The 24149-nt window shown below is 37.1% G+C and overlaps 1 protein-coding gene across 4 annotated transcripts in view; it reads right to left on the bottom strand.

The window, feature by feature from the left end:
* The window catches only part of LOC128661181 (lymphocyte antigen 6E-like), a 50122-nt gene extending 29930 nt beyond the window's left edge, over positions 1-20192 (bottom strand). For 2 of the 4 annotated variants that reach the window (XM_053715420.1, XM_053715421.1), the window contains exon 1: positions 20110-20186. In XM_053715420.1, the coding sequence (XP_053571395.1) occupies positions 20110-20161 (52 nt within the window). In that variant the 5' untranslated portion in view covers positions 20162-20186. Of the gene's footprint in view, positions 1-1983; positions 2135-20109 lie in introns of those variants that run through there. The other 2 variants (XR_008402609.1, XR_008402608.1) reach the window with 2 other exon arrangements.
* Positions 20193-24149: the final 3957 nt, after the last annotated feature.

The raw sequence follows: 24149 nt of genomic DNA, 5'->3' as shown, positions 1-24149 counted from the left end.
GCATGCAGGAGGAAAATGCATTTCAAGGGCACTAGTAGACTGCAGATTCACAGTCCAAAAAAGTGATGATTTACAATTTTTTCTATACTGTTACAAGAAATATGATTGCTGGCACTAATTGGCTAGTTGGGACTGGCACACAGGCTGGCAGGCAGGAGGAAAGTGCAATTCAATGACAGGAGCAAACTGATGATTCACAATCGAACAATTTTTAATTTTAAATATTAACAATACTGTTACAACTGTGATTGGTGTAACTAGTTGGCAAGTGGGCCTGGCACACAGGCTGGAACTAGTGGTGGCAGGCTGGCCTGTGAACTAATATTAAATAACACTCGAAGAGTGATGTTAAACTTTTTTTTTAAAACATTTGCGCCTAGATTTAGAGTTTTGTCGGTAACGACCCGCGTAGCTAACGCTGGCTTTATTCTGGCTGCACCTTTAAAATAACTCTGGTATTGAGAGTCCACAGAATGGCTGCGTTAGGCTCCAAAAAGGGAGCGTACAGGCATATTTAACGCCACTGCAACTCTCGATACCAGAGTTGCTTACGGAAGCGGCCAGCTTCAAAAACGTGCTCGTGCACGATTCCCCCATAGAAAACAATGGGGCTGTTTGAGCTGAAAAAAAACCTAACAGCTGCAAAAAAGCCGCGTTCAGCTCCTAACGCAGCCCCATTGTTTCCTATGGGGAAACACTTCCTACGTCTGCACCTAACACTCTAACATGTACCCCGAGTCTAAACACCCCTAACCTTAAACTTATCAACCCCTAATCTGCCGCCCCCGCTATCGCTGACCCCTGCATATTATTATTAACCCCTAATCTGCCGCTCCGTAAACCGCCGCTACTTACATTATCCCTATGTACCCCTAATCTGCTGCCCTAACATCGCCGACCCCTATATTATATTTATTAACCCCTAATCTGCCCCCCACAACGTCGCCTCCACCTGCCTACACTTATTAACCCCTAATCTGCCGAGCGGAGCGCACCGCTATTATAATAAAGTTATTAACCCCTAATCCGCCTCACTAACCCTATAATAAATAGTATTAAACCCTAATCTGCCCTCCCTAACATCGCCGACACCTAACTTCAAACATTAACCCCTAATCTGCCGACTGCAGCTCACCGCTACTGTAATAAATGTATTAACCCCTAAAGCTAAGTCTAACCCTAACACTAACACCCCCTAAATTAAATATAATTTAAATCTAACGAAATTAATTAACTCTTATTAAATAACTTATTCCTATTTAAAGCTAAATATTACCTGTAAAATAAACCCTAATATAGCTACAATATAACGAATAATTATATTGTAGCTATTTTAGGATTAATATTTATTTTACAGGCAACTTTGTAATTATTTTAACCAGGTACAATAGCTATTAAATAGTTATTAACTATTTAATAGCTACCTAGTTAAAATAATTTCAAAATTACCTGTAAAATAAATCCTAACCTAAGTTACAATTAAACCTAACACTACACTATCAATAAATTAATTAAATAAAATACCTACAATTGCCTACAATTAAACCTAACACTACACTATCAATAAAATAATTAAATACAATATCTACAAATAAATACAATTAAATAAACTAACTAAAGTACAAAAAATAAAAAAGAACTAAGTTACAAAAAATAAAAAAATATTTACAAACATTAGAAAAATATTACAACAATTTTAAACTAATTACACCTACTCTAAGCCCCCTAATAAAATAACAAAGCCCCCCAAAATAAAAAAATGCCCTACCCTATTCTAAATTACAAAAGTTCAAAGCTCTTTTACCTTACCAGCCCTGAACAGGGCCCTTTGCGGGGCATGCCCCAAAGAATTCAGCTCTTTTGCCTGTAAAAAAAACACATACAATACCCCCCCAACATTACAACCCACCACCCACATACCCCTAATCTAACCCAAACCCCCCTTAAATAAACCTAACCCTAAGCCCCTGAAGATCTTCCTACCTTGTCTTCACCATACCAGGTTCACCGATCCGTCCTGGCTCCGATATCTTCATCCAACCCAAGAGGGGGCTAGACATCCATCGTCCGACGGCTGAAGAAGTCCAGAAGAGGGTCCAAAGTCTTCATCCTATCCGGGAAGAAGAGTAGATCCGGACCGGCAACCATCTTCTTCCAAGCGGCATCTTCTATCTTCATCCGATGAGGACCGGCTCCATCTTGAAGACCTCCACCGCGGACCCATCTTCTTCCGACGACGACTTCCCGACGAATGACGGTTCCTTTAAGGGACGTCATCCAAGATGGCGTCCCTCGAATTCCGATTGAGGTAGGAAAATTCTGATTGGCTGATGGAATCAGCCAATCAGAATCAAGTTCAATCCGATTGGCTGATTCAATCAGCCAATCAGATTGAGCTCGCATTCTATTGGCTGTTCCGATCAGCCAATAGAATGCGAGCTCAATCTGATTGGCTGATCGGATCAGCCAATCGGATTGAACTTGATTCTGATTGGCTGATTCCATCAGCCAATCAGAATTTTCCTACCTTAGTTCCGATTGGCTGATAGAATCCTATCAGCCAATCGGAATTCGAGGGACGCCATCTTGGATGACGTCCCTTAAAGGAACCGTCATTCGTCGGGAAGTCGTCATCGGAAGAAGATGGGTCCGCGGTGGAGGTCTTCAAGATGGAGCCGGTCCTCATCGGATGAAGATAGAATATGTATCATAAACGCCCTGTGAAAGATAGTTAACTTAATGATTATGAGGATCACAGTTGCAGATCTCATTCCTAGCAAAACAATATGTATGTTTGTAATAACTCCTGCAGATTGGCGGAGACTGAACATATAAGTACTTTATACTTCGCAGAAGATTATACAATTTTATTCTATGGCATCTGAAATGCATCTGTATATTACCTCATATACAGATGGATATTCCTGCCAATTTCTCATATGAGGGTAAATGTTAGACATATATATATATGGCAAGGAAAAAATAAGTAAGGACAAAAATATAGCAACTTGCAATAATAACTTTCAAAAGATAATACTGAATCAAAGATGGAGATGAGGTAGCTGAACTAAGTAAGGATAATATCATATGTTCAAGGAGACTCCGGTAAACATAATAAGATGGCATGAATATGGAGTAACGATATTCACAAGTTTGCAAACAATGGTATTCAATGTCAGAGATAAGGCTTATGAACATTAAGAGTCAAATAGAAATCAAACCTGCACGAAAATAAGTTTGAGTAGGGAGAGCGCGGCAGTAGCAGCTGCAGCCGTGAGGACAAGTCGGCGTGTGACGTCACCGCAATGAAGCCGGAAGTTGCAAGTTGTTAGAGCAAAGGATGAGGAGTCAGTCAGAATAGCAAACGATTGAGACCGGTAATTCACCCAGAGGAGGGGCTTGATACAGAGCTTGATTGAAGACAGAATAACAAGCAATGATGAGAGTTGTAAGGTGAGCTTTATAGCAAAAGCGATGATCCAATTACAGGTGTGAAAGAGTTTGCTTGAGAAAGGGTAAGAGTCCACAACTGTAACATGACAGGACACCCCCTCTAAAGATCACCTCCGGAGATCAGGCGTGGGTCGGTCAGGATGTCTTCTATGGAATAAAGCAACCAAACGAGGTGCAGAAACTTGTGTAGCAGGCTCCCAAGAGTCATCCTCATCAGGATAGTCTTTCCAATGTATCAGATATTGGAGTTCTCCTCCAACTTTTCTTGAATCAAGTATCTTTTGAACCTCATATTCACTTGAAGGAACTAAAAGTTGAGGAATACTGGGTATAATAGGATTGTGGTCTCTGAGCTTTTTATATGGTTTTAACAGAGATACATGGAAGGTTGGATGTATTCTCATATTAGTGGGTAATTTTAGAGTAACTGCATTTTGTTTTATAACTCTGGTAATTGGGAATGGTCCTATGAAAACTGATGAAAGTTTTTTAGAAGGATAGTGGAGTTTGAGATTACGGGTCGAAAGCCAAACAAAATCACCTACAGCGTAATTTGGAGAGATAGATCTACGTGTATCATAGTAGAACTTTTGTTTCTTCTTAGCTAACGAAATGTTATCCTTAATTGAAGTGAAAGTTTCGGCAATGGTGTTAATCATTTGATTAACCATTGGGCATTTACTTTGAATACTGTTATCCCAGTGATAATTTGGGTGGAAGCCATAATTTACATAAAATGGTGTATTCTTTATTGAATTGTGGTAAGTATTATTGAAGGCAAATTCAGCATGTATCAGAAGATCAGACCAATTATCCTGTTGAGCAGTGGTAAAACATCTTAGGTACTGTTCTACCCACTGATTGTTTTTTTCTGTCTGTCCGTTACTTTGAGGATGGTAAGCACTAGACAACCTTCTTGTGATTCCAAGTTTTGTACAAAGTTCTTGCCAGAATTTACTGGTAAATTGTGTACCACGATCCGAGGTAATTGAGTTAGGTAATCCGTGCAATTTGAAGATGTTGTTGTAAACTATAGTGGCTGTTTCATAAGCGGTTGGTAGCTTATGGTATGGTACAAAATGAACCATTTTACTAAACAAATCAACTATAACAGCTATGGTGTTAAATTTGTTAGCTGGAGGTAAGTCCACTATAAAATCTATGGCGATATCCTGCCATGGCCGATCTGGAGTTGGCAAAGGTAAAAGCTGTCCGAATGGTGCTTTCTTCCCTTTTTTGGAGATTACACAAATCTTACATGACTGAACATATTCAGCCACATCTTGTGCTACTGATGGCCACCAGAAGAATCTTTTAACAAGTTCTTGTGTTTTAGTGATACCTGGATGTCCAGAAAGAGCTGAATCATGTAAAGTCTGAAGCACCATTTTACGGAGAGATTCCGGTACATATATTTGATGATCATGGTAATACAACCCATCATCTTGAAGTTGAAGTTCTGTTTTTGGTATATTGGTATCAGTTGACTGTTTATCAGAAAATAGTTGTTTTTGATCAAGAGTAAGACCTAGGAAATGGTCTAAAGAGATAATTGTTCCCTCTTTGTTAGAATCATGAGAAATGTCGAATTGTCGGGAGAGAGCATCTGCCTTACGATTTTTAGAAGCTGGTCTGTATGTTATGAGGAAGTTAAACCTGTTAAAGAAGAGATTCCATCGTACCTGTCTGGATGTTAAAGTCCTGTTAGTTTTAAGGTACTGGAGGTTCCTATGATCTGTGTAAATCAGTATAGGGGTTAAAGTGGCCTCAAGAAGATGTCTCCAGTGTTCCATAGAACTTTTAATAGCGAGAAGTTCCTTTTCTCCTATTGGATAGTTTTCTTCAGCCGATGTTAAGGTTCGTGAGTAATAAGCTACTGGATGTAATGGCTTTTCCAAACTCTCTCTTTGTGAGAGAATAGCTCCAATTGCTACATTGGAGGCATCTACCTCAAGAATGTATTGAAGTTTTGGGTTTGGAAAGTGCAAAATAGGTGCACTGGTGAAAGATTTCTTTAAATTATCGAAGACTGTTTGTGCTTCAATTCCCCACTGAAAGGGTGTGTTCTTCTTTGTAAGATTAGTTAAAGGTTTTGTTATATGTGCGAAGTTCCGTATAAATTTCCGATAAAAATTAGCAAAGCCCATGAATCTTTGGACTTGTTTCTTGTTAGTGGGTCTCGGCCAACGTAAGATCGCTGAGATCTTATCCTCTTCCATGTTTATTCCTTCAGAACTAATAGTATAACCTAAGAAGGTTATCTTGTTAGTGTGAAATTCACATTTTTCAAGTTTTACGTAGAGGTGGTTTTCACGTAACCTAGTGAGTACCACTTTCACATGTTGAATATGTTCATCGAAAGACTTTGAGTAGATGAGAATGTCATCCAAATAAATCACTATAAATATATCGAGTAGATCTTTAAAAATATCATTAATCAGAAACTGGAAAGTCGCTGGGGCGTTACATAGCCCGAAGGGCATGACCGTATATTCGTATAGCCCATATCGGGTACGGAAGGCAGTCAGCCATTCATGCCCTGATTTGATTCGAACTAAATTGTAAGCACCCCTCAAGTCCAGTTTTGTGAAGAATTTTGCACCTTGTAACCTTTCAATCAGGTCAGGAATTAGAGGTAAAGGGTATCGTTTTTTAACAGTGCGCTTGTTAAGTTCGCGATAATCAACAATAGGTCTTAAGCTATGATCTTTATTCCGAACGAAGAAAATTCCTGCTCCTGCAGGTGAAGTAGAAGGTTTAATAAACCCTTTTTTTAAGTTGTCCTCCAAATATGTTTTCAGGAATTCTAATTCTGAATCTGATAAAGGGAATATATGCCCGTATGGAATGTCCACTCCAGGTAGTAAGTCAATTGGACAATCGTATTTTCTATGAGGAGGCAAATTTTCTGCCTCCTTTTTGTCAAAAACATCAGAGAATGTCTGATATTGTGGGGGTATTAAGGATGTGTCAGTTAAGAGAACATGAGAGTGAAAACAAGTCTTTTTACAATAATCTGAAGTGAACTCAGTTGTAGAGTTTGACCAAATAATATTAGGGTCATGTAAGGATAACCAGGTAATACCAAGTATTACAGGATAAAGAGGTGAAGGTATAACATCAAATGTTATATATTCTGTGTGGTTCTGTTTGGAAATAACTCTTAGCGGAATAGTTTGGTATTGTATAGGACCTGAGGAAATAGATTTTCCATCAATAAAACGTAACACAGTGGGATTTGCTTTTTTAATTAATGGAATTTTATTTTGGTTAACAAAATCAGCATAAATATAATTCAAACTAGCCCCAGAATCAAGGATAGCCTGGGTTTGTAGTTGATGTTGGTCCCACTGTAAGAGAATAGATAGTAGACAGTGAGTTGATAGTTTACTATATGTTGATAAACAGTTAGCAGTAGTTATTTGCTTACCCTTCCTTGTGCGCAATTGGGAGCAGTCTTTAACTGTGTGATCTGGCGCTCCACAGTACATACACAGGTTGTTGCTGCGTCTTCTTTGTTTCTCTTGTTGGTTCAAGGGTCCTCTAATAAATCCTAGGTCCATTGGCTCAGGTGGGTCTTTATTAGTAACTTTAATGCTATGTTCTGAGTAGTTTGGAGTGTATGTTTTTCTTATTGAGTGATCTGACTGAAACCTCTCTACTCTCCTTTCTCTAATTCTTCTGTCAAGAACTATACAGAGGTTAATTAAATCTTCAAGAGATTCAGGTAGCTGAACTCTCGCCAGTTCATCTTTTAATGCATCAGACAACCCTAACCGGAATTGATTTCTGAGTGACAGGTCATTCCAGAGTGTATCCTTTGACCATTTTTTAAAGTCTGTAATATATTCTTCCACCTGTCGTTTATTTTGTCTCAATGACCTCATAGTGTTTTCTGCTGTGAGTTGTTTATTTGGGTCGTCATATAATTGACTCATAGCTTTAAAGAAATTTTCTAAAGAGTACAGGATAGGGTCATCAGTCTCAAAAAATGTGTTAGCCCAGCTACGGGGCTCTCCTCTCAGATAAGAAATTGTAGTTAACACCTTAGAGTGATCGTTAGGATATGATCTTGGTTTTAGTGCATAGTACAAAAGGCAAGCATTTTTAAATTCTCTGTATTGCCTTCTATCTCCAGAGAATTTCTCTGGTGGACTGGGTTGTGGATCTGATGCTAAGTTTGAGGAGCTCATTGATTGTAATTTTTCATTTATATACAATTTTAAATTTGTATTTTCCTGGTGTAAACTATTATAACCTTGTGTGAGTGTCTCTACTCTATCTGTGAGAACCTGAACATGTTTAACAAGGTCTGCTGGATCCATGTTGTGGCTTGTTATTTCTATCATAAACGCCCTGTGAAAGATAGTTAACTTAATGATTATGAGGATCACAGTTGCAGATCTCATTCCTAGCAAAACAATATGTATGTTTGTAATAACTCCTGCAGATTGGCGGAGACTGAACATATAAGTACTTTATACTTCGCAGAAGATTATACAATTTTATTCTATGGCATCTGAAATGCATCTGTATATTACCTCATATACAGATGGATATTCCTGCCAATTTCTCATATGAGGGTAAATGTTAGACATATATATATATGGCAAGGAAAAAATAAGTAAGGACAAAAATATAGCAACTTGCAATAATAACTTTCAAAAGATAATACTGAATCAAAGATGGAGATGAGGTAGCTGAACTAAGTAAGGATAATATCATATGTTCAAGGAGACTCCGGTAAACATAATAAGATGGCATGAATATGGAGTAACGATATTCACAAGTTTGCAAACAATGGTATTCAATGTCAGAGATAAGGCTTATGAACATTAAGAGTCAAATAGAAATCAAACCTGCACGAAAATAAGTTTGAGTAGGGAGAGCGCGGCAGTAGCAGCTGCAGCCGTGAGGACAAGTCGGCGTGTGACGTCACCGCAATGAAGCCGGAAGTTGCAAGTTGTTAGAGCAAAGGATGAGGAGTCAGTCAGAATAGCAAACGATTGAGACCGGTAATTCACCCAGAGGAGGGGCTTGATACAGAGCTTGATTGAAGACAGAATAACAAGCAATGATGAGAGTTGTAAGGTGAGCTTTATAGCAAAAGCGATGATCCACTTACAGGTGTGAAAGAGTTTGCTTGAGAAAGGGTAAGAGTCCACAACTGTAACATGACAATATGCCGCTTGGAAGAAGATGGTTGCCGGTCCGGATCTACTCTTCTTCCCGGATAGGATGAAGACTTTGGACCCTCTTCTGGACTTCTTCAGCCGTCGGATGATGGATGTCTAGCCCCCTCTTGGGTTGGATGAAGATATCGGAGCCAGGACGGATCGGTGTGATACCCGGTGAGGTGAAGACAAGGTAGGAAGATCTTCAGGGGCTTAGTGTTAGGTTTATTTAAAGGGACATTATACACTCAAAAAATATAGCCTATTTAAATAAAGAATTCAAAGAAGATAAAGTTTGTAATTGGAATGTATTAGCAATTTTGCTGCTAAAGCTTCTAAAACTGATGATAAAGTTTTACTACCTAAGAATACGTTCGTAGGACACACTAGCTACAAAGCAAGACTTTTCTCCTCTCTCCCTTTTGTCCTTACAGCCAGCCCCCATGCTGGAGCAGCTAATACATGTAAATTTACGGAAGATCTATCTGTGAGCTTGTTATTACTTTATAGCAATGTACAGGCTGTTGCATATTTTTTTTTAAATATATAAACATTTTTATTCTTGGTCCGTTTGTTGTCAGCAGTTCAGCTGACATGAGCACAATGCAGCCAATCAGGGCCGCCACTAGAAATTTTGGGGCCCCTGACTCAACCATTGATCAGGGCCCCCCCCCCTCCTTTGACATGTGCAATTTTTGACCAAGTGACTAAAACGTATATGCACTTTATTCTTAATTCTCTATTTAAACTTGGAAATGTTGTAAAGGTAGTAACATACACACACACACACAGACACACTCATACACTGAAACACACAAACACACTCACACATAAGGATTCACATATAGACACTCTAGCAGACACGCAAAGAAACACACTCAGACACAGAAACCCAAACAGACACTTAGCACTTGTTTACATTGACCTGACAAGTAATGAGGTAAACTACAGTTTTGTAAAAAAAGGAGATTTAGAAAACAAAATATGGAGTTCTGATTATCTTTTTGTAAAGGAAGATGACAACTAAATAATGACAACAGCATGCAGTGGCTGAAAGGAAGGGCCCTGAACTGCCTAAACAATAATTTAAAGGTTAAATGGTGGAGTGGTTACTTCCGGAAAGGTCTTGTTAGTCTCAAAGTCTGTAGAAAGATGTGAATAATTAGTAGTAAGGTCAAAATGTCCTAAAAAGGAACAGACAATGGACACACACACACAAACTCAAACTTGCACATACACCCAAGGAAACACCGACAGAGACAGCCTCAGAAAACACACAAAGACATATACACACATACACACACAGAGACACCCACAGAAAACACACAAAGACATACACACACACACAGAGACAACCACATGAAAAACACAGAAAGACATACATACACACACCCTCACTGAGACATCCACAGAAAACACACAAAGACATACACACACCCTCACAGAGACACCCACAGAAAACACAGACATACATACATACATACACACAAACACCCTCACAGACACACCCATAGAAAAAGCTCAAAGACATATGCACACACCCTCACATTCATCCACAGAAAATGCACAAAGACATACACACCCACCCTCACAGAGAGACCCACAGATAAAAAAATACATACACATAGAGACACAAACCAAAGCACAAAGACATAAACACATACACCCACAGAAACACTCACAGGAGGAAACATTTATGCACCTTGCATCCCCTAAATCAACAGTGTGTGACATGCATGATAAAAAAAAATGCAGAAATTAAGAGATCACTTTTTAAAGAATCATATTTGTAAATGTGCAAACAAAAATAATTCTGTGAATTCAAAATTGTACATTAATGAGCTGGGTAGATGGCTAGATGAAGAAAAGTACCTTTAAAAGGTTGACATATGTTTGTTTGTTTTTTTCCCATTTTCCCCAACCAAGAGCACCACTTCAAATATAGTGTACAAATTTTCCCATCTGTCAGCTGTACTTATGGATTTTGAAAATGCTGTACTCTATATGGTCTTGGTGGGACCATAAGCTGTGGTACTCATACCATTAGATCTGGTTAAATGCAGGATTTAGGCTTGTTGGTATGTATTTCAAAACTAAGTCAGCTGTAGTGTAAACTGAACTGTTTTAAATTAACCTGTCTCATTTCAAACACTGAGCAATCTTAGTCTGAGAGTATAAAATTTTATGCAGATGTAAAAATCTTAGATAAAATGCCTCCTTGCATCTGGAAAGTCCTTGCATAAAGGGGCAGTAAATTAATGTCAATAGTATCTCGCAGCCCTCATAATATCCCAATAGTGCTTAGTGATATGCAATGACGTCACTTCCGGTTTTCCGTATAGGTACAAACATCCGGTTTGCTGATGGTAAGAAGAAAAGCAGTTTTCCACATAGGCACTAATATCAAGTTCGCTGATGACATTAACACAAACTAATACAACACTAAGACGAAGGGGGTAAATAGGAAAATACATAGAAAAAAGAGCCTTAGTGAAAACGGAAAGAGAGGTAGAAATAGCACTTCAGGGTCACGCTTGAATAGCGTTTTTTGGCGCCAAACTCACGACCCTTTGATTGGCACAAAGTACCATAAATAGCCACCACAACTCACCAGAAACTATAGTCTTGAGAAAGGCCTAACTGAGAGGCCGAAACGCGTTGACAGTCATTGGTGAGCAATTTTTCATTATTTCTAATACATTTGTAGCATTATTGCACTATGTTATTTTGTTGTTTACAGGTTTTATAAGGATAGAGTCTTTTATCACAGACCGAACACCTTAGAAACAATACACCAACAACAAACCATTTGTTAAGGAGAAGGAGGATTCACACCAGCTATAATTTTCTACACTTATTTTAATCACAGACTTATTATTGGATAATGATTTGGATTTAATTCATTATTTAAATTTTTCCACATACTTTTTCACAAATTTGGTATCTCACAATCACCAAAACCACAACTTTGGACTTAAAACACGGAAGAACTTTATTATTATTTTTAACTTTTTGATTTTTGATTTTACCTAATTTTTAATATTTTGGAATTTTTTATTACACATTTTTTCATCATTATTTTTTCATCACTGTTTTAACACCTAAAACATTCTTTGTTTCACGTCTTACTGAAGAAGACACACCCAATAAGAGACTAAAAACTGTTTTGGAATATTACATTACCTTAACCGGTTGGTGACTACAATGAACCATACCTAAACCATATGTTTTAAGAAATTTTGTAAGAATTTTAGGAGAATTTTAAGAGAATAGTTTAGAAACTATCATGTTAACATTGTGTTTTTTATAAATCAAGATTGTCACTTATAATTGTATGTTCTTACATGGATCCATGTTTTTAACTGTATGTTTTAATTATATGTTCTAATCAATTGTATGAGGAAATAAATTTGTTAATTTGTATACATTTTAACCCAGTATTCCTGAACACATTCCAATTCATATGAGAATTAATCATATTTGAAATTTAGACATACACGATATTACCCATTTCCCATAGCCTCCAGTTAGGCGCTTTCTGATATACAACCACCATAAAGGGGCAGTAAACTGGAATGTAATATATATATATATATATATATATATATATATATATATATATATATAAAATGCATATCTGCCAAAAGGGCATCTACCATTTGTGTATTGAGGAGGAAACATTTCTGCATGGTTTTAAATATAGAATTTCTACAGCATTGTCAAATAATCATAAATATACTGCTGCTAAAAAAATGTGTTTTTATAGACCCCTGGCCCCACCATACAACTACTACCACACTGAAGTTACAATCCAAAATTGCACAAAGAAATAAAAAACATTTGCTAAGTAAGTCCTACCTCCTCTTCAAATGAAAGTGATCTGTCGTCTGACTCAGACACACACTGTACAAAGTGCCAAGTCTGTCTCACACTGAGCATAGTGGTTTAGTGCACACTTAGAAATCCTCTCAAATGCTAATACTTTACTCCTTGTAATAACATTTCCCATGCCCAATTAGCACTCTGCTGTAGTACCCACTGGTGGCTGCCAAAATTAAAAAAAAAAAAAAAAAATTTTGTTTTTAGTTCTTGCCTCATGGGGCCCCCCTGGCTCATTGGGCCCCTGACAGGAGTCACCCCTGTCACCCCCTGATGGCGGCCCTGCAGCCAATCGTTTTACATTTTGTTTTCAAAGTTTGACTGACTTCACCAGCTCTAACACTTCTGAACCGGGAGGGGGGTGGAATTCCTGCAGAGACACAACGGAAGGCAGAGAGGAGAATTAGCTGTGAGTTTAACTGCTTCTCTGTATCTCTGCATCGTCTGCCTTCTGTTGTATTTCTGCAGGAATTCCACCCCCCTTCCCCCCTCCCGGTTACCACGGCATTTAACTATGTTGTCCTGACACCGGAGCAACCTCTAACACTGCTGAACCGGGAGGGAGGAAGGGGGGTGGAATTCCTGCAGAGACACAACGGAAGGCAGAGAGGAGAATTAGCTGTGCGTTTACCGGCTACTGTTTATCTTTGTATCGTTTTTGAAGTTTGTATAGAGCAACCCCCTAAAATCATTTAGTGTTCATAACATATTCTACTGTTTTAGACATTTACTAGTAACCCACATTTTTAGCTGTGCATTAAACTAGTTTTCTGAGTTAAATGGACAAAGTATTTTTCTCAGATTTATTCAGTTGTTTTTATGCTTGTACTTTGTGCAGTGTTATGTGCAAAGTAACTACATTACACAGATAGCTCCAGCAGGAGGGCTGTCAGTAAACACACTAGTTAGGGACTGAGGTAAAAACTCTCTCTCTCTCCAAGTAGTGTGTAGGATGATTGTCTCCATATGCAGTAAAAACACTGCAAGTTTCTTCCCCATTTTTAACTATTTAGAAGTAAAAAAAATAATGCATGTCAATTGCAAACTTTTTATACATCAAGAGTTTTATTAAATTAGCCCAAATTTTTTTGTGTGTTTACTGGACCTTTAAGGGGGGTTTGGGTTACATTAGGGGTATGTGGGTGGTGGGTTGTAATGTTGGGGGGGGGTATTGTATGTGTTTTTTTTACAGGCAAAAGAGCTGAATTCTTTGGGGCATGCCCCGCAAAGGGCCCTGTTCAGGGCTGGTAAGGTAAAAGAGCTTTGAACTTTTGTAATTTAGAATAGGGTAGGGCATTTTGTTATTTTGGGGGGCTTTGTTATTTTATTAGGGGGCTTAGAGTAGGTGTAATTAGTTTAAAATTGTTGTAATATTTTTCTGATGTTTGTAAATATTTTTTTATTTTTTGTAACTTAGTTCTTTTTTATTTTTTGTACTTTAGTTAGTTTATTTCATTGTATTTATTTGTAGATATTGTATTTAATTATTTTATTGATAGTGTAGTGTTAGGTTTAATTGTAGGCAATTGTAGGTATTTTATTTAATTAATTTATTGATAGTGTAGTGTTAGGTTTAATTGTAACTTAGGTTAGGATTTATTTTACAGGTAATTTTGAAATTATTTTAACTAGGTAGCTATTAAATAGTTAATAACTATTTAATAGATATTGTACCTGGTTAAAATAATTACAAAGTTGCCTGTAAAATAAATATTAATCCTAAAATAGCTACAATATAATTATTCGTTATATTGTAGCTATATTAGGGTTTATTTTACAGGTAAGTATTTAGCTTTAAATAGGAATAAGTTATTTAATAAGAGTTAATTAATTTCGTTAGATTTAAATTATATTTAACTTAGGGGGGTGTTAGTGTTAGGGTTAGACTTAGCTTTAGGGGTTAATACATTTATTATAGTAGCGATGAGATCCGCTCGGCAGATTAGGGGTTAATAAGTGTAGGCAGGTGGAGGAGACGTTGAGGGGGGCAGATTAGGGGTTAATAAATATAATATAGGGGTCGGCGGTGTTAGGGGCAGCAGATTAGGGGTACATAGCTATAATGTAGGTGGCGGCTCTTTGCGGTCGGCAGATTAGGGGCTAATTATTGTAGGTAGCTGGCGGCGACGTTGTGGGGGGCAGATTAGGGGTTAATAAATATAATATAGGGGTCGGCGGTGTTAGGGGCAGCAGATTAGGGGTACATAAGTATAACGTAGGTGGCGGTCAGCAGATTAGGAGTTAAAAAAATTTAATCGAGTGGCGGCGATGTGGGGGGACCTCGGTTTAGGGGTACATAGGTAGTTTATGGGTGTTAGTATACTTTAGAGCACAGTAGTTAAGAGCTTTATAAACCGGCGTTAGCCCAAAAAGCTCTAAACTACTGACTTTTTTCTGCGGCTGGAGTTTTGTCGTTAGATTTCTAACGCTCACTTCAGCCACAACTCTAAATACCGGAGTTAGGAAGATCCCATTGAAAAGATAGGATACGCAATTGACGTAAGGGGATCTGCGGTATGGAAAAGTCGCGGCTGAAAAGTGAGCGTTAGACCCTTTCCTGACTGACTCCAAATACCGGCGGTAGCCTAAAACCAGCGTTAGGAGCCTCTAACGCTGGTTTTGACGGCTACCGCAAAACTCTAAATCTAGGCCTTAGTGTTATGTTACAACAGATAGGAGTGGTGGACTGGCACTGAGGATGGAAGTAGGCACAGTATATGCTGGCAGCCTGACAAACAGGCTGGCACTAATGGCACACAGGCCTGATGGAAAAAGAAATTAAATTACACTAGCAAAATGATTTACAAATTTTGTTTTACTTTTAAATAATGTAAAGCAGATATGAGTCGTGGCTGGTAGGTAGGGCAGCAATTTAACACAGTATGCTGTGTAAGTGAGAAAAACACAGGCCTGATAGAAAATTAAGTTAGATTACACTAGCAAAATAATTTAAAAGTTTATATTTTAATATTAAAATAATGTTAAGCAGATATGAGTGGTGGCACTGGCTGGCAGTGGCTGCTATGTAGGGCAGCAATTAACAACAGTATGCTCTGTAAGTCAGACAGTTAGACACAGGCCTGATAGAAAATAAAATTAGATTACACTAGCATAATGATTTAAAGATTTTTTTGGGGAATTTAAAAAAAAAGGTTAAGCACATATGAGTCGTGGCTAATAGCCTTGGAAGGGCAGCAATTAAAAACAGTAGGCTCTGTAAGTCAGATACACACAGGCCTGATAGAAAATACAATTAGATTACACTAGCAAAATTATTTAAAGTTTTGGGGGGGGGGGGGGGGATTTAAAAAAAGGTTAAACACATATGAGTCGTGGCTCATAGACTAGGGAGGGCAGCAATTAAACACAGTATGCTCTGTAAGTCAGCAAAACACACAGGCCTGATAGAAAATATTAGATTACACTAAAAAAATAATTTAAAAGATTTTTTTTTAAAATAAGGTGAAGCAGATATGAGTGGTGGCTGGCACAGAGCAATTAACCAAAAGACTGAAAAAAACAGAAGTATAAAACGTGTGAGCCTGACAGACACAGGCCTGATAGAAAATGAATTTAGATTACACTAGCAAAATGATTTAAAAGATTTTTTTTAAATTTAAAATAATGTTATAAGCGGATATGACCACTGGTGGCTGGCACAGAGTAATGAAACAGAGTTACAAAATTCCCATCTTCGCATCAAAACAAAATCCAATTGCACGCTGACCGCAGTCCACTCTTTTAAATACTTAGGTATGTTGTTAGACCCCAATCTATCTTTTGGACTCCACATAGAAAAAATTGCCTCTAAACTTTATCCAAAACTAGGTGCCCTGTACAGAAACAAATCTTGCCTCAGCCCTACAGTAAAGGAAAAGATTGTACAGCAAATGCTGATGCCTATCTTGGATTATGGGGATGTAGTATATGCACCTGCTCCGCAAACTCACCTTAATAAACTAAATACGTTATATAACTCGCTCTGCCGCTTTGTGCTACAATGTAACTACAGGACCCACCATTGTGACATGCTAAAAGAACTAAACTGGCTGTCGCTGGAATCCAGACGCACCCTCCATCTTTCCTGCCTTGTCTTTAAGAGCCTTTCTGGGAAGCTCCCACCCTACCTGAGCAGAATGCTCTCCCCTGCTATTCCCAACTCCTATAACCTCCGATCCAATAACAGCACATTATTTAGCTTGCCTCAATACAAAAAAAAAGCAGCTCGATCCTCCTTTTCCTACAGAGCGCCACAATTATGGAATGACCTCCCTCACACTTTAAAAACTTCCCCAAGCCTAAAATCCTTTAAGAGATCCCTCTCTACATATCTCAAAACAGAATGCACCTGTCATGGTTGATTAACCCCTTAACGACACATGTCGTACAGGGTACGTCGCACACAACCTGGTCTTTAAAGACCAGCGACGTACCCTGTACGACATCAGGGTTTAAAGCGGCTGGAAGCGATCCTGATCGCTTCCAGCCGCTTTCAAGGTATTGCTGTGATGCCTCAACATTGAGGCATCACTGCAATACCTTTTTTCCCAAACCGATGCAGAGAGAGCCACTCTGTGGCCCTCTCTGCACCGGTTGCGATGGGCCCGATCGTTGGTGGGTGGGAGCAGCTTCAGGGAGGCGGGTGGGCGGCCCATCGCTACCCGGCATCCGGTTCCTGAATGTGCAATGTGCACGCCGGGTGCCGGGAGCGTGCGGGGGCCTGCAGGGAGCGCGCGTGCGCGCGCATATGTGCGCGCGATCGCGTAACAGCCACTGCCACCAATGAATTTATGAATGGGAGAGAGGGAGAGGGAGGGGGGGAGAGAGGGAGAGGGAGGGGGGGAAATAATTTTCAAAAGGATCTGGGAGGGGGAGAGGGAGGAGGGTATTAGGGGGGGCAGCTACACTACAGAAAACATTTAATTACATGAAAAAAAATAAAAATAAACATTTTTTGGAGGCAAATTGGGTACTGGCAGACAGCTGCCAGTACCCAAGATGGCAGCAAATAGGATGTGGGCAAGTGTTATAGAGCTGTTTGGGGGGGATCAGAGAGGTTAGGGGCTAAGGGGGGGGTCCATCACAGCTAAACATATATTTTTTTTTAAAAAAAAATTCATAAAAAAAAAAAAAGCCTTTTATTTTAGTACTGGCAGAGTTTCTGCCAGTACTTAAGATGGCGGGGACAATTGTGGGGTGGGGGAGGGAAGAGAGATGTTTGGGAGGGATCAGGGGGTGGGATCTTTCAGGTGGGAGGCTGATCTCTACACTAAAGCTAAAATTAACCCTGCAAGCTCCCTACAAGCTATCTAATTAACCCCTGCACTGCTGGGCATAATACACGTGTGATGCGCAGCAGCATTTAGCAGCCTTCTAATTACCAAAAAGCAACACAAAAGCCATATATGTCTGCTATTTCTGAACAAAGGGGATCCCAGAGAAGCATTTACAACCATTTATGTCATAATTGCACAAGTTGTTTGTAAATAATTTCAGTGAGAAACCTAAAATTGTAAAAAAATTTAACATTTTTTTTTATTTGATCGCATTTGGCGGTGACATGGTGGCATGAAATATACCAAGATGGGCCTAGATCAATACTTGGGGTTGTCTACTACACTACACTAAAGCTAAAATTAACCCTAGAAGCTCCCTACATGCTCCCTAATTAACCCCTTCACTGCTGGGCATAATACATGTGTGGTGCGCAGAGGCATTTAGCGGCCTTCTAATTACCAAAAAGCAATGCCAAAGCCATATATGTCTGCTATTTATGAACAAAGGGGATCCCAGAGAAGCGTTTACAACCATTTATGCCATAATTGCACAAGTTGTTTGCAAATAATTTCAGTGAGAAACCTAAAGTTTGTGAAAAAAAATTATGAAAAAGTGAATTTTTTCTTTATTTGATCTCATTTGGCGGTGAAATGGTGGCATGAAATATACCAAAATGGGCCTAGATCATTACTTTGGGATGTCTTCTAAAAAAATATATATACATGTCAAGGGATATTCAGGGATTCCTGAAAAATATCAGTGTCCCAATGTAACTAGCGCTAATTTTGAAAAAAAGTGGTTTGGAAATAGCAAAGTGCTACTTGTACTTATTGCCCTATAACTTGCGAAAAACGCAAAGAACATGTAAATATTGGGTATTTCTAAACTCAGGACAAAATTTAGAAACTATTTAGCATGGGTGTTTTTTGGTGGTTGTAGATGTGTAACAGATTTTGGGGGTCAAAGTTAGAAAAAGTGTGTTTTTTTCCATTTTTTCCTCATATTTTATAAATTTTTTTATAGTAAATTATAAGATATGATGAAAATAATGGTATCTTTAGAAAGTCCATTTAATGGCGAGAAAAACGGTATATAATATGTGTGGGTACAGTAAATGAGTAAGAGGAAAATTACAGCTAAACACAAACACCGCAGAAATGTAAAAATAGCCCTGGTCCTTAAGGGAAAGAAATTGAAAAATGGCTGTGTCCTTAAGGGGTTAAATATTTCGTACCTGCTCTATGTTAAATGTTTGCATATATTGTGTATTATTATTGTTTTTGTATTTTATTGTACCCTATTGTATCAATGCAATGTTTTGTGATCCCAGGACATACTTGAAAACGAGAGAAATCTCAATGTATCCTTCCTGGTAAAATATTTTATAAATAAATAAATAAATAAATAAATAAATATGCTGTTTGCCACAGGCCTGATAGAAAATGAAAATAAATTACACTAGCAAAATAATTTCAAATTTTTGTTGGTTAAATTTAAACTAATGTTGTTAGGCAGATATCAGTGGTGGCAGTAATCACAGCATATGCTGTGAGCCTCACACACAGGCTGAAAGCCAGGCAAATGCTAATAAAAATACTAAGAAAAAAAACAAAAAAAAACGGCTGAAGTTATAGCCCTTAAAAGGGCTTTTTGGGGGTGCTGTCCTTTCAGCAGAGATGAGATGAGTCCTTCAGGACTGTAGTGGACACTAAATACACTAAACTAGCCTAGCTATCTATTTCCCTATAATGTCAGCAGCAGCAAAACAAAACGTCCTCTCACTAACAAAGCAAGGTCGTTATGAGTCTAAAATGGCTGCTGGCAAGAAAATGGGAGGGTCTGTGAGGGAGTGTCTGATGCTGATTGGCTCAAATGTGTCACAAGGCTGTGACATACAGGGTCAAAGTTTCCTCAATGATGACACATAGGGGGCGGATCGAACATCGCATATGTTCGCCCGTATCGGCGAACGCGAACAAGCAATGTTCGCAGTGAACCGTTCGCGGGCGAACAGTTCGGGACATCACTACTTGGCATCAGTTACACATAAGCAAGCACAATGTCTCTTTAAATGTAAACAGCTTTAACATTTTGTTTTATGCAAAACTATGTTTAACATGTTAAACAACTGCACATGATTATGAATAATTAAAATCTTTGTATGTTTAGCACCACATTTCTAATACATTTATTTTGGATACAAAAGTCTACAAAATAAAAAATATAATGCATGACCATAACAATTTAAATAAATACAATATCAAGCACACATTATTTCCAATAGATGCCACTGATTATATTATATAAAAGAAATATCACATCTCACCTGTCCCTATACAGAGAGTCATAACCAGGGCAAGCACCTGAGCTGATTCCATCTTTAGCCAGTGGAGTACAGAGCATCTACTGAACCCTACAGCCCTTTCTATATATATATATAGTTCTACATGGAATGTATGACAGACAGTATTCGTGACAACAACTTTTTCACTTTCGCTTTTCTTCCAAAAATGAATAGAATGCACAATGCCCTCAAAGAACAACCGGCAATTATCTATTGATTATTCCTTGTCTTTCAATAGCAACTCAACAAATATATTACATAAACAGAAGTCAAGTTTGTTATAGTTAGTTTCTGTCTATCTGCAGTTAATCTATCTATCTAGTAACTATCTATATAACATATAAATATTATCTGTCTGATTACTGTACTGTCTGTCTGAGGGTGCTGTGTATAAACATGATATAAAACTACCTTTAGGTTACATGTATAAGCTGTATTATATAACATATAAATATTACCTGTCTGATTACAGTACTGTCTGTCTGAGGGTGCTGTGTATAAACATGATATAAAATTACCTTTAGGTTACATGTATAAGCAGTATTATATAACATATAAATATTACTGTCTGATTACTGTACTGACTGTCTGAGGGTGCTGTGTATAAACATGATATAAAACTACCTTTAGGTTACATGTATAAGCTGTATTATATAACATATAAATATTACCTGTCTGATTGCAGTACTGTACTGTGAGGGTGCTGTGTATAAACATGATATAAAACTACCTTTAGGTTACATGTATAAGCTGTATTATATATCATATAAATATTACCTGTCTGATTGCAGTACTGTACTGTGAGGGTGCTGTGTATAAACATGATATAAAACTACCTTTAGGTTACATGTATAAGCTGTATTATATAACATATAAATATTACTGTCTGATTACTGTACTGTCTGTCTGAGGGTGCTATGTATAAACATGATATAAAACTACCTTTAGGTTACATGTATAAGCTGTATTATATAACATATAAATATTACCTGTCTCATTACTGTACTGTCTGTCTGTCTGTCTGAGGGTGCTGTGTATAAACATGATATAAAACTACCTTTAGGTTACATGTATAAGCTGTATTATATAACATATAAATATTACCTGTCTGATTACAGTACTGTCTGTCTGAGGGTGCTTTGTATAAACATGATATAAAACTACCTTTAGGTTACATATATAAGCTGTATTATATAACATATAAATATTACCTGTCTGATTACAGTACTTTCTGTCTGAGGGTGCTGTGTATAAACATGATATAAAACTACCTTTAGGTTACATGTATAAGCTGTATTATATAACATATAAATATTACCTGTCTCATTACTGTACTGTCTGTCTGTCTGAGGGTGCTGTGTATAAACATGATATAAAACTACCTTTAGGTTACATGTATAAGCTGTATTATATAACATATAAATATTACTGTCTGATTACTGTACAGTACTGTCTGTCTGAGGGTGCTGTGTATAAACATGATATAAACCTACCTTTAGGTTACATGTATAAGCTGTATTATATAACATATAAATATTACTGTCTGATTACTGTACTGTCTGTCTGAGGGTGCTGTGTATAAACTGATATAAAACTACCTTTAGGTTACATGTATAAGCTGTATTATATAACATATAAATATTACTGTCTGATTACAGTACTGTCTGTCTGAGGGTGCTGTGTATAAACATGATATAAAACTACCTTTAGGATACATGTATAAGTTGTATTATATAACATATAAATATTACCTGTCTGATTACTATACTGTCTGTCTGAGGGTGCTGTGTATAAACATGATATAAAACTACCTTTAGGTTACATGTATAAGCTGTATTATATAACATATAAATATTACTGTCTGATTACTGTGCTGTCTGTCTGAAGGTACTGTGTATAAACATGATATAAAACTACCTTTAGGTTACATGTATAAGCTGTATTATATAACATATAAATATTACCTGTCTGATTACTGTACTGTCTGTCTGAGGGTGCTGTGTATAAACATAATATAAAACTACCTTTAGGTTACATGTATAAGCTGTATTATATAACATATAAATATTACCTGTCTGATTACAGTACTGTACTGTCTGTCTGAGGGTGCTGTGTTTAAACATGATATAAAACTACCTTTAGTTACATGTATAAGCTGTATTATATAACATATAAATATTACCTGTCTGATTACTGTACTGTACTGTCTGTCTGGGGGTGCTGTGTATAAACATGATATAAAACTACATTTAGGTTACATGTATAAGCTGTATTATATAACATATAAATATTACCTGTCTGATTACAGTACTGTCTGTCTGTCTGAGGGTACTGTGTATAAACATGATATAAAACTACCTTTAGGTTACATGTATAAGCTGTATTATATAACATATAAATATTACTGTCTGATTACAGTACTGTCTGTCTGAGGGTGCTGTGTATAAACATGATATAAAACTACCTTTAGGTTACATGTATAAGCTGTATTATATAACATATAAATATTACCTGTCTGATTACTGTACTGTCTGTCTGAGGGTGCTGTGTATAAACATGATATAAAACTACCTTTAGGTTACATGTATAAGCTGTATTATATAACATATAAATATTACCTGTCTGATTACAGTACTGTACTGTCTGAGGGTGCTGTGTATAAACATGATATAAAACTACCTTTAGGTTACATGTATAAGCTGTATTATATAACATATAAATATTACCTGTCTGATAACTGTACTGTCTGACTGAGGGTGCTGTGTATAAACATGATATAAAACTACCTTTAGGTTACATGTATAAGCTGTATTATATAACATATAAATATTACCTGTCTGATTACAGTACTGTACTGTCTGTCTGAGGGTGCTGTGTTTAAACATGATATAAAACTACCTTTAGTTACATGTATAAGCTGTATTATATAACATATAAATATTACCTGTCTGATTACTGTACTGTACTGTCTGTCTGAGGGTGCTGTGTATAAACATGATATCAAACTACATTTAGGTTACATGTATAAGCTGTATTATATAACATATAAATATTACCTGTCTGATTACAGTACTGTCTGTCTGTCTGAGGGTACTGTGTATAAACATGATATAAAACTACCTTTAGGTTACATGTATAAGCTGTATTATATAACATATAAATATTACTGTCTGATTACTGTACTGTCTGTCTGAGGGTGCTGTGTATAAACATGACATAAAACTACCTTTAGGTTACATGTATAAGCTGTATTATATAACATATAAATATTACCTGTCTGATTACTGTGCTGTCTGTCTGAAGGTACTGTGTATAAACATGATATAAAACTACCTTTAGGTTACATGTATAAGCTGTATTATATAACATATAAATATTACCTGTCTGATTACTGTACTGTCTGTCTGAGGGTGCTGTGTATAAACATAATATAAAACTACCTTTAGGTTACATGTATAAGCTGTATTATATAACATATAAATATTACCTGTCTGATTACAGTACTGTACTGTCTGTCTGAGGGTGCTGTGTTTAAACATGATATAAAACTACCTTTAGTTACATGTATAAGCTGTATTATATAACATATAAATATTACCTGTCTGATTACTGTACTGTACTGTCTGTCTGAGGGTGCTGTGTATAAACATGATATAAAACTACATTTAGGTTACATGTATAAGCTGTATTATATAACATATAAATATTACCTGTCTGATTACAGTACTGTCTGTCTGTCTGAGGGTACTGTGTATAAACATGATATAAAACTACCTTTAGGTTACATGTATAAGCTGTATTATATAACATATAAATATTACTGTCTGATTACAGTACTGTCTGTCTGAGGGTGCTGTGTATAAACATGATATAAAACTACCTTTAGGTTACATGTATAAGCTGTATTATATAACATATAAATATTACCTGTCTGATTACTGTACTGTCTGTCTGAGGGTGCTGTGTATAAACATGATATAAAACTACCTTTAGGTTACATGTATAAGCTGTATTATATAACA

The sequence above is a fragment of the Bombina bombina genome, chromosome 5, assembly GCF_027579735.1.
Source record: "Bombina bombina isolate aBomBom1 chromosome 5, aBomBom1.pri, whole genome shotgun sequence".
Lineage (NCBI taxonomy): Eukaryota > Metazoa > Chordata > Amphibia > Anura > Bombinatoridae > Bombina > Bombina bombina.
The sequence above is the reverse complement of the archived record's forward strand: the minus strand, read 5'-3'. Positions and strand labels throughout refer to the sequence as shown.